Consider the following 13,125-nt stretch of genomic DNA (forward strand, 5'->3'; position numbering starts at 1 on the left):
AACAGATTTTGAAAATACTTTCACAGGTCGTCAGGTCTACACCAATATTCATCAGTGACATAGGCTATTTAATTCTCGTTTTCATCATAGTTAAATAAGGCCGTGTATCCGCTAGCACTATAAAAGCGCATCAATATAAGAGTTATAGCATTCTATGCATTAGCTATGCAATTAGCGTTGTTAGTGCAGCATTCGTAGCAATAGGGGCTTAATTCCACATAATATTAAACAAGTTATTCCTCATGCATAGCATGATGTGATCGTGACCGAAGAACACAAGGTGGAACTATGTTACTGCCGCGCTAGCACACCTGATCTGACTGTCAATGCAGTGCAACAACACGCAAGGGAATAATTTCTGCGCTTTGCCTCCGTTCTCACCGGTTTTAATTTCCTTTGAACAAGCGAACGGTGTTTAGGTACTTGGATTACCATTAATATCACTTGTTATACGTTGATTGCGGTATAGATTTTGTCCAAGTTTAAATCGAGCTCTCTAGCATTGTAATTTATACAATAGCTTCACAGAAGATAATGTAGTTTCTGTGTAACATCGAATTATTAAAACTCCTGATTTCACAGCTCGATTCTAAAAATAAACGCTACATGTAACTAAAGTCTATTATTAAAACAGGATGTCTTATTTATTTTATTTCCTGAAAGCAATTTCGTTAGAAATTCCTCGTTCAATAATCACAGTCGACGTAGAACCCTTATAGGAGTCTATTCTAACAATTAGTGCAGAACTTAAGAGGTAAAATCTCGCTGTAATGAAGAAAGTATACAATTAATACTACCAAGCTACAATGAAGCGAGTATTAATTAAAGTGTATTGCATAGTATAACTACGAACTTAATCTGAGTGAAGAAAAAAGGCTATTGAACACGTAAAATGTAAAAGAGAAATAAGAAACATGAAGTGTAAAAGATTGCGCTCGGCGCGTTCAAGAAAGAATTGTATTTAAGTATTTAATGGAAAATAATTTGTTTCCAATGTATCAATATATGTTATTGACATACATCATCCAAGTATTTGTACGTCATGGAAATTATTCCGTTACGGTAGAATTTTTAATAAAATATCGATTAAAAGATGAAAGCGGAAATTTTTACGTAATTTATTACATGATTCGCAACTCTTAACTTAGCGAGCGAGTTTCAATTTATTTTATTAAAATAGTTAAAGGCGTATAAAAGCTTCTCATATGACGTCGAGTATTAAGGTAATTGTTGACAAGAAGTATGTTAGGAATTCATAAAATATACGAGAGAAAGGCAAGTTATAAGAAGGTCCCAACATGATTAAATGCAATTTCTTTACAAAGTATGCTCCGCTTTCTATGTGGAACTTTTGCTTTCAAGAGCGGTTTCTAAACTCGATGTGAGAGCGATTGTGGAGGTATTAAAAGGGTGAACATTTTAGTGGCGTCGAACCACTCAGAGGTGTGGGTATATATTAGTAATATAGATAAGGATTAGTAGCGAGTACTCCGCTCTAACCGACCGTTTTCTGGAATTATTTTTAAAGCTCGTGTGATAATATCAAGTATGTGAGTGTTTTTATTAGATTATATTATTCATTAAACGAGATTAAGGTTTATAATGTCGAAATTTTCTCTTAAATACAATTTCTAAATTGTTTTTCATAATTAGATTTTTAAATCGAGTTCTTTATCGTCGTAAGCATTCATTATAACATAATAATAAATTAAGTAAACATTCCCCATACATTACACTTAATACTGTATAAATCTCGCTAAAGAATTGCGAGTAAAATAAGCTTCGTTATGAAAAATATGAGCTTGCATAATTGCAATACGTCATAGTGCGCTAGTTTTCCACCTCATCCATAAAGATCCAACTCCATCGATAAGGGAAATCAGCTAAAATGCCGCTCGCCATAATGAAGGTAAGTTAGTGGAATGATGAAACAGATGTTAGGAGTGACTTATGGGCGGCTCGAAGCTCATAACTACCGTCCAGCGGCGCATAAGTCGCGCGACCGCAAACTGAAGCTGCAGCCGACGCCAACGCGCCGCTACTCGCATTATTCACGACTATGTTATACATCTCGTATTTTACCTTTAATTAACGACCCACTATTGGACTTAGCTGAGCGACATTTTATGGCTCTTGTTGGACATAATTGTTCATTCGCCGCGGCGCAATTAATAATCTTCAGAAATGTGTGCGTGAGAACGAGGTGTGGATTTACCTGGAAATTTGCCGCAGAATTGTTACACTAAACTTTGTTACATCATGTTATTATTTAATAAATAGCGATAAAGTTACTATAAACTAACTAAAACACGCTTAATCTTAAAAAAAAGAAAAACAGAATAACATTACGTTGTTACACTTTTAATGTGAACAAAAATCTGTTCTACTTCCTACAAATAAAATGAAATTAGTTTGTTAACAAGTGTTGATAATTATTAAAAAAACAAAATACCCGACTGCACACTAAAAAAAGAGTAAAAATCCTATATTAATTACTCCCGTGATTGAAATGAATCTAATGATACCGCATACATATTTTTTTAAAGGGAAATTTAGAAAAAATATTATTATGTCTTTATCCCGTGGGACTTTTAGGATAAAATGTATCCTATGACACTCCCGTAATCAAGACAAATCTAACGATACCTCATACATCAAAATCCATCAAGCCGTTTAGGCTACAGGTGGTCACAAAGGAAAAGACATACATACATACTTACATACACTCGAAAAACATTACCCTCCTTCTTTGGCAGTCGGGTAAAAAGTAAGTAAACGAAAATCACTTGAACGTAAGCACTGTTACAGAATAAAATTTGAACACTTTTCTGGTAAAAATTTTTAATTGTACATTGAAAGTTTTAACGAGCGACTTACCGGGCGAAAAAAAAACGTCACTACAATTTCGTGCTTCTAGACATTCAAAGCACCTATTGCGAGGTGTTATCGCATAAAAAGCCTACGATTTCATTAAACTCTCCCTAATAGTTACATGGAACTTTGTTATTTGGCTGTCAGTCAGCTTTTAAAGTCCGACAACAAAGTTAAAACGAAGTAATTAAAAAAGAAAACACAAAATACTTAGGAAGTCGGAAACTCGGCTTTCTTCACTTAAATTACTCGCGATTACACCGACAAAACGTTTTCAGGTTTTAATCATACTCTTGAGCCTGCGGACCATGTATGATAGCGTAATGACTTTATAAACGGCGTTACATTAACTTATGGTAATTTTAAAGGAGCATACTCTCTAATAAAGTAAGTTTTTGAACAAATTTCGATGACCAAGGAGTTCCTAATAATTGCAGATAGTGAAGAATTGCTGTCCAACCTTCTAGAATTCTCTCTGTGCACGATTGTCACATTGGATGGAATTCGACCACGACTGGGAAGAGATCCGGCGCATGACAGTTGATAGATTTATGTTGAGAAAATACATCAATTTACGAGGACTTAAAATTTTTGACTATTACATATTATTATTTGTGTCTGTATTTGGTATAGAGTCGTATAGAATTTAGACAGTTCAAATTTCCTTTCGCTTATTAAGTTGATATCGACTTTGAAAGTATAGACAATTTACCAAGTGAATATTAAATTACGGATGTTAGAAAAAGTTTATTTTGGAACAGTATCTTAATAACTGTATAAACTAAATAGATATTTTTAATCATATTTTTTTTTATTTTTTTCGATCAATACTCTTGTTGGTATGGTAGAAAAATGCAGTGAAATTTTTGCTACTATCCCAAGGTTTTGTGGAGAAAGCGCGAAGTCGATTAGTGTACACGGGCCCCTACAAGCACATAGTTTACCAACTACACTTGGTGTGGTAGGTGGCGGGTTTTTCCTCAAATATCTTACCCGTAAGGAGAGTTGGAACTACTTCTGCAAAGTCCATTAAAGAGTATAAACTCGCGCCACTGTGATTACAAATACTACCGATTTTGGCGACCATTTCGGGCTCGATTAGAGTGTTTTAATTGAATTTGTACTGAACTTTGAGTGGACATGAGCTTTGATAAAGGCTCTTTTCGTTTATTTTTATAAAACCTAATTTGTATAAAATGTACGATGAATTTTTTACGTTCAATATTTACAATAAATTCGTTATCAATTTATTGATTATATTAGGAGAAAAGCATTTTTATTTCCTGTATAATAAAAGATAAGCTGTAACTTATTATTTTGAAATAATTACAAATAACTCTAAGACGTGTAACCTAGAACTATAATCGTCTTCTTTCTCGATTATAAGAGCTTGGAGCTGGTATTATATTATGTAAAGCAGCGAACAGCATATAAATATGTAACAGGAGGAAACGTTGACGTCTGCGTTCCGCCGCGACAGTGCGGAAACCGCGTCAATTAACTTGCCCACGATGACATATTAGCCTTTGTTCCCTCCTCGCTTCTCATTGTAAAATATAACTACGTATTTATTGATGACAAAATACGAGAATTGAAAAAGCCAACAAAGCGACCGAACCTCGCGAACTCCCTCAAATAACAAAGTCTAGCAGTCATTAGCCAAATGTTAAACAATTAAATTTCTTGAACCGATTCGAAATTAAATAGATCTACAGTGAAAATAAAAAGTTGGTTACTGACAATGTCAAACAAAGAAGATGAAAAAAGTTTTTTCTTCCAATTCCATTTTCCCCCTCGATTCCTCTTTCAGTCTCTTAAAAGTTTTCAAAATAAGAGGTTTTTGCGAGAGTCTCAATTATCGATAAAGACGATATTAAAAATTCGTTTGTTTTGTTCTTAGTTTGCGCCTGAAGAACGATGTCCCCTTTTTTCTATTGTTTGCATTAGAAGGAACGCAGACGCGGCGGCGTACGATAATCAAGAATTTGAATTTCAGGCCGCATCGGGACAAAACCATCCCATTTTGCGCATCGTTTATCGTCGCGATTAATTACACTTACAAAAAAGTTATCATTTTCCTTCCAGCAAAATTATACAGGTCAGCGAGTGGGGCATTTGTTGTGGCATAGACGCCAACAGTCTAAGCGTCAAGTAGCTCGTTATCGAGGTGTGATCAATGGAACAAGATAATTTACATACATAGGTGCCGTTCAGTAGTACTGTGATGAAGGAGCATGCTCCAAATTTATTCGTGAGCATTATAGTGTACCTAACATGTATGAGGTAGTACTCCCTTAATGTATTCATGTAATTCGCATAGCCGGCATCCCCTTTGACCGGCCACGCAACACCGCACGGGCTGCCCGGATGGAGTAATATAACGTGATGTTTTAAAACCATCCATCACGTTTAATGTCCATATAAAAGAAGGAGCTAGCGTGCCGACTCTTTCCGCGGTTTTGTTTTTAGATTCGCTACATACTATAGCAGCCTGTGTTTCAATCATCCCGCCGACGATATCATCGTTTCATTATCGACGGTTTAAGGTAATGAACTTTTGATCACAAAATCCCTGCTTACAATTTATTTACCAGATGCTACATACAATTTTTACATGAAATATTACAAAAGTCTTATTTATAGCTGTACAAAAACATCGAACCGATAAGCTTTGGATTTGAAGTCTTAACATTAATTTATTGGCACGCAAAATCCACGCACAGATGTTTGGGTATTCGTAGATATTTTCCTATCGTAAAATTGTTAATATGAAGCGACCGATTCACCTTTCCCTTTCACAATAATTTGAATTGTAAATCGAACCTTCTCCTCGCCTAATGCATTCAAACTAAAACCTTCACAAAATGAGACGACACCTTCTCCTCTGGGTTCAGAATTCAGATGAAATCCGAATTATGAGTGTTTGTAAAAACGACGCAATGCACGTGAGGTATCATCTGAAACCAATTTACATTAAATGCGGTCGACCCCTTCAGCGATAGGTCATACCGCCTGAATCTACAAAGCTTTTGAATTAATATACTAACATCGAAATGAAAGCTGGCTTTTAACTTGGTATTGCGATTTTTCTTTTTAACCGTGGTATAATAGAGTGGTTAGTTTTCATGTTAATAAACAAATACAAATTGTTCATATAGGTAGGAAATCATCTCATTCGCAGCGCGTCCCCTAGTATTCCCATTATCTAGGAAATTCGTCAGATAGAATTGTCTGGAGCGGAAATTGTGCATTCAACTAAGGAAGTTTGTTTGAAGCGCAAAGTAATAAATAAATTTATAAATGTAAATTGTATAACACTATTATTTTTGTTCAACTTTAGAGAATGCGTTGAGTAAGTAAATATTTTTATTGTAGAGTTTAATTGTAGTTTACACTCTTCATTTCAGGTGTAAGTTTAAATACAAATTGTAATTGGAACTGAATTAGTTCATAAAAAATATTGTTTAACGCACGTTTTAAAATCTTACCAACAAATATATTTCTACAAATAAAAGTATTAATAAAAAATATACGCAAGTATAAAATAAACAAGGAAAAATACAAGCCAGCAATATTCATAAGAGCAGTTACACAAATTATAATAAAGTTAAGAGATGAGGGAAATAGACTAAATTCATAATTACGCGATTCAATCAGCCCGGCGCGTCCAGGGCACGGACGGTCTCAAGATCACAGCCCGCATACTAAATTATTATCCCCCACTTATTTATGCATCATGAGCCAACATCTTAATAGCGAGCAAGAGTTATGTCCAGCCTAAAATAATATTTTGTGTAAATGTTTGAAAATAAACAAGCGGCGCTAACCAAGATTTCACATAGAACAATATGTCGTAGTTTGCTAAGGTAGTAGTGAAAATTTAATATCAATGAGCTTAATAAAGCCTGGCTCTTCGGTTTATGCTGTACCGCAAGGATGGAATGATATGATTCGCTTACCTTTGGATGTGCTCTTCTCGGGAAGGCCACTTTGGGGTCAATCTGGAAACAAATGGTTTGCATATTATTTATCTGTTGTTTATAGATAGTTATTTGCATTGGAGATTTACTATGGAGATAATTATTTGCATTTGGGTAATGTAAACCTTTACATTGTGTTTAATATTAGTAGTTAAATTAATATGTATTTATTTAATGAAAAAAAAAGTAATTTTAACTTTACCTAATTTTTTTTTGTGCTTTAAATGAAAGATCTAACATAATATACAGAATATATTATATAAAAATAATAACATATATTAAATTGTGAATAAAAAATATCAGTATAGGTGCATCTTGAGTTTTCAACCCTTTAAATTCTGATGAAACAAATTAACCGTGCATCTGGATTTTTTCCTTTACATCTCAGCGTCGTAAAAAAATCACTCAAGATTTTGCCAACTAATCACGGGGTGCGGGAGTGGCGCGTAATAAATTCCCATCGCCCTCTGTGCGGCTGCAGTATCCGCTCCAAAAATCCCGCCTGCAAAAAAGCATCGGACTGAAAATCCTGCGCCGTGGTCCTGTCACTCGATTCCTCCTCTCGTCTTTTTCATGTAACCGAGCGCCACTATTTCATACGTGCCACTGTTTAAGCTCTCAGATTTTCTCTCGGCAACCAGCGGTCGCTTTGAGCCTTTTTTTTCCTATCTCGACGCGTTTGCTGACCGTTATAAACGCAAAATATAAACCTTTGACATTTTCCAAGGAAATGTTTCATTTCTACTTGCGGTGACCATTTTGCTGAATGAGCAGTAATTCTGGAAATGCGGCCTTGTTTTAGATTTTTTGTCATTTGATATTTTAGTTCAACAACGCTCGAAAGCGTGTGAGCTTTAATCGACATTAGGATTGGCTATTACGTTGTCTGTCTCGACTCATGCATGATATTAAATTATTATATTATAATTATGCTTCGAATGCAATTACTATCCACTCCCGAGCCGTACAGTTTTGTAGACATTTGAGTGCGTTATCCTTTATGGCTAGACCACTTCATAGTTGTGCTTTAATTTGAGAAGAACTTACTCAAGTTGAGTTCTAACAAATTTCTAAAGTTCTTTTTATGTTATTCACAATAGATGCGCGAGCCGTAGGCATCCAGGTCCGCGTAATTACGTACCGAGCATGAGAGAATAATTTAAAAGATTTCGCCCAAGAGGACTGCATTATTACAATATCAGAGAAACAGCTTTACAGCATCATTCATACATTCTTAATTATTTAATTATCTTTTGAGCGCTCAGCGGAATAACGCAGCCACAGAAAATCCGACATGATTTGATTAAATTGGATTTCGCCTGAGTATTTTATTTTTATGAAAATTATAATTTTCGAATGAATATTACATGTTATTTGTTATAATAGCAATTTTAAATTCTTATAGTTGTGTCTGATTTAACAAAAAGTTATTTTAAAGCTCATATTTATTTTATTTCGACTCTGTGGTAAATAAATTAAGGCATGTTTGTGAAGTATATTTGGAACGCGTTTACTTGCCGCGACCTTTATTACCTCAATCGGCGATACATCACCGACAGTTATTGGGAAAAATTGAAAAAAAAAATTATAACCATTTAAGCGAGACACGCAAGCAATTTTGTAAACGTTGTAAAATGACCGCGAAAGTATACAGAGCAAGCAGAAAAATCATAAAACCCCAGATGGTGGCGTTAAAGCGATTAAGCGGGTCGATGATAAATTTTAACGAGTTATTTTAATGGAAGCGATCGCAGTCAGTGGCTAGCCGGCAGCCTGTGTCGATAGAAAAATAAAAGGGAGCAAAGACTGCCCCATTCTGGGTATCAGGGCATTACCTTCTGGAGCTTCAATTACTTTGAAATTATTTAAGAGTCTTTGAGTTTTCCTACTTTACTAATGAGTGGGATAATATTTCAAGGAAATTTCTCGGTTTGTTTGTGCTTTTCGTTAAATAAATTATCCTTATATTTGAATTCTTAATTCGGGTTTATTGAAATTAAGGATAAATTTTAAATAAACAAAGATATTTTAAGGTTAGAATTAACGCCATTATTTTTTATTTTTTTGTACTTTGTAACGTTCTAATAACTTTATTCAATAACTGTTTTCCGTGTTTAGATAATGAAAAAAAAACTGCAATGTAAACGCGAATTTGATTAGCGGTGAAACCACCAAAAATAGCGCTATTAAAAATGTACGCTAAAATTATTGCTACACATATTCAAGCAATGCAGATAAAAACTCGGCCAACCTGTGCCACGCAGAATTGACAGCGAAACATCGATATCATATCTACGAATGTGACGTTTTGATATGGAACCATTTGCGTGATTACAATCGACGCAGTGGCGCACCCTCCTTGGCAGCCGACCTCCCCCTACCTACTACTTCCCTTGCGATAAAGATTGACATCGCCGCTTTTAAACTTCAAATTATCCTAAGTCGAAGTATTTAGGCACACAAAAACATACCCTAATCTGTACGTATTACATTCGATATTTGACGGCGGCGGAAATTTTAGCGTGTCATCGCAAGAAAAGATTGCAGGAGAAAGCACATTAGTGGGATATCACTACTGGTAGGATACGGGTATGTCGCCTTATGTACTCGCGATGGCTTCGTCGTATCGTCGATTACGTTAAATTTTATATTAAGTAAACAGTCGATATTGATGTCGCGTGTAGTTTTTCATCGTACGGTTCATGGTTAATGCATTGTGTATGATTTTGCTTTTCCATACGAATATTGAAATGGTAATTTCTGAAATTGTCTCTTATTTCATATCATCGAATGATAAATAATTTAATAGGGGCACTTATTCAATCGAGGGAATGGGTTAAGCATGATGTAATTTACTGATCAGAATGTAATTTTTATAAGCACGTACGTGCATATAGTTATGCAGTTATACAAGGCTATAACACCTAAGCTTAGTCGGTTAAAACATATATGCGGCTAGCTGCTTTTACTATATTAGAACAAGGCCTTAATAACATAATCCATTGGTCGTGCAAATATCACATGAGTTTTGCCTTAATCCTGCACAGCCTAGGTAAGGGTTAGTTTCCAAAAATACCTCGCTGGGACCTGCTTACAATTTTTATGAGCATAATTTTGTGAGTATACATATATTTATTATAAACGGCCATATTAAGCATGGATTATAAACGGCATTATTTCAAAAGTTTTACATAGCAACATATTGGCCTACCTAGAAATACGCGTTTATATTGAGGTAAAAGTTGTGAAATTTCTCCAGTTTATTACAAATTTTACTAATCCCGGATTATAAATATTAAATTATAAATTAATTTATATCTGCTTCTACATAGATCTAGCTCTCTCTGTGGCTTTTCCTGTGTATTACAATTATTTCACTCCTTCGTATTCCATTCTCTACGCTTATATATTAACAAAAATTCATCTTATTGCGTAAAGCAGTTCCGGATTGATAACAAATCAAATAGACGCAAAGCTCTATCCTAATTATAATATTGCTCTGTGTAAAGTTTCCCATACAAATTATATCAAGTATATAAGCAACTTCAACAAAATCATTGAAGACAATGGAACAGAATTTATACATAAAGGGTAAGGGCTAACCTAGTTTGATTGACCAACTATTAGTTAATCTCACTATTACAATAAAGACAATCTTTGGTGGAATCTAATCTTTGCCTTGTTTCATAAATGGTTCTATACCTAAAGAGTATAAATCTGTTTTGCCTTCTTAAATCATCTAATTTTTGAAATAATCTTACAGATAGAATAATATTTAGATTTTAACTCATCATTCAACACAAACAATAAGAATTTAAACAACATAATATTATTACAAATACAGTATAATATAATATCAGTGTTTATTCAATCAATAATAAGCCCGCATATTAATTACAGGGTGGCTCTGAAATACGTTGACAACTCATTTTACGATTTATTTTATTTTTTTTTTACACAGTATATCGGTGACTACTTTATAATAAAAATACAGTATTATTTTAATGTAAATATCTATTTATTTTCAAAATAACCACCTTTAGCTTTAATACAAAGGCTTAAACGCTTTCTGAAGTTTTCGACGATTTTCCGTACCTCCTCTTCAGATATTTTGTCCCACTCACGAGTAAGTGTTGCCTTCAGCGCGTCTACACTTCTGTGTGATGTTGCACAGGCCTTCGCCTCTAGAATTAACCATACGCTGAAATCCATTCGATTAAGGTCTGATGAAAATGGAGGCCATTCCTTGGAACTTATGAACTCTGGGAAATGGTCCATACATCACTACTGCACATTTGAGGTCCTGTGAGATGCAGCAGAGACATGTTGAAAAGTCCACGGTTGGTCAACGAAGTGTTACTGGCTCCTAGGATGAACTACACTCTCTAAAATATCGCGTCGTTATATTTCTTGATTCATTTTCACACCTTTTTTTACGAAAACAAGAGGAGTTTTGCATGTTGAGAAAATGCCACGCCAAACCATGACTGAATCCGGTCTTTGCCGATGGGTGATAATTGCTGTGGCTCCAGGGCGACTAGAAGAGTAAACTTTATCGTTTTGGCGGTTATGAGACTGTTCAATCTGAAAAATTTTTTCATCGGTGAAAAAAATATTTTTCCACGCTTCGCCAGCGGAGCGCGCTTTCAGTAAGTGACATCTTTCGAGGCGTATTTTTTTATCTTTATCATCCAACTGCTGCGCTTTTCGAAGCTTGTATGCTGTTAACTTGAGCTCATTTTTAACAACTCGTTGTAACGTTGAATGACTTACACCTAAATCTCGAGCTATTTTTCTTACCTTGGCTTGTGAATTGCGGGTCTATCTTTGTTTGACGATATGTCGAAGCCTAGGCGTCTTTACAGTTCTTTTTCTGCCAGACAGTCACCAAGATGGCCAAGCTCATCGTAGCGTTTAATAGCAGAAGAAACTAACTGCCGACTGATACTGAGAAGTCACACTATCGCGCACTGCCGCTTACCAGCCTCATATAAGGATATTATTGCACCTCGTTGAGCAGACATAGTAAAAAATGACTAATTTTTAATTTATTCTCTTCACAAATAACGTTAAGTTGGCGCCAAAACATGTGAAAATAATAATTAAAAAACAAAAGCAACGCAGCATGTCCCATTTTTGAAATTTATTATTTTGAAATTTGTCAACGTAATTTAGAACCACCCTGTAATTACAAATTCTGCAAACTTGTTACGTACGCGACAGCTTGCATTATTATAGTGTTATGGCAAATTACATCTTATAAATATCTAAATAGATAGTAATATTGTATGTACTAAAGCTCCGGTGTCGATTGAGTAGCACCTTAGCATTTGAACACGATACAAATGGATTCAATGATCTCGCACGGCTATCTTGCATGCTTGCTATTTGATCCTCAGAGCAACTGCACTTGATATGAAATAAACTAGATATCGGGTTATAGAATATATTTATGAAAAATCGCAGTGTGTAATTTCGTTATACGGTGCTCGGTACTTTAAAATGTTGTCGGGGTTTGATATTTTTTTATACATAATTTTATATTTTATCTTTGGTGGCTACTTTACAAAAAAATATAATAAATCTGTAGAAGTGTTAATACTGTGTATTAAAAAATACAAGCTAATCATTCTCTACATAGTTAGTACAAAGGGTATACGAGGGCATAATGTCCCCTACAGTGAATTGTTGCGCTTGATGATGTATCTAATACTTGACGTCTAATTGTAAGGCATTTGAAGCGCGCATAAAATGCATTAAAAGGTTACTCACATCGCCATTGTACTGAAATAGCTTTCGAAATTAATTTACAATTTAACCCTTTGTGCACATTTCGATACAAATGTTTGAAGCTAAACAATGTTTTAAGATATTTGAGGGAATTCACATTAATTGTTTGACATTTTAATGATGGCACGTGATCATGGGAGCAATACGCGGAACTATTAGAAGCAATTAAAATTAATTGCATTCGTAGTATTGAAACTATGGGTGAAGCTTAATGAAACTAGCATTCAGAACATGCAATTTCAATCAGCAAGCGTGTTGTAAAATCTCGATAATTAACAAACGTCACACGGGCGGTGGTAAGGACAAGAAAGTTTAATGACGTGCACTAGACGCGGTAACAGAATTTATTTACGTGCAGACGGGCGTCGCAAGTGTCGGCCGCTTAAGTGGGGACCGCATCATTTGCCGCTCAGTCTGCGACGCGTACTGTAACTCCTCCTAATTGGAACGAATTTGGCTGCAGGTGCAACACTTGAGTTGGCTC

At 35.0% G+C, this 13,125-nt stretch overlaps 1 protein-coding gene across 7 annotated transcripts in view; it reads right to left on the minus strand.

Moving 5' to 3' along the window:
• Positions 1-13,125, minus strand: part of LOC123691161 (RNA-binding protein Musashi homolog Rbp6) — a 390,351-nt gene that overhangs the window by 208,820 nt on the left and 168,406 nt on the right. For all 7 annotated transcript variants that reach the window (XM_045635427.1, XM_045635429.1, XM_045635425.1 and 4 more), the window contains exon 5: positions 6,831-6,872. In XM_045635427.1, coding sequence (XP_045491383.1) covers positions 6,831-6,872 — 42 coding nt within the window. The remainder of the gene's footprint in view (positions 1-6,830; positions 6,873-13,125) is intronic.

This window comes from Colias croceus, chromosome 4 (genome assembly GCF_905220415.1).
Source record: "Colias croceus chromosome 4, ilColCroc2.1".
Taxonomy (NCBI): domain Eukaryota; kingdom Metazoa; phylum Arthropoda; class Insecta; order Lepidoptera; family Pieridae; genus Colias; species Colias croceus.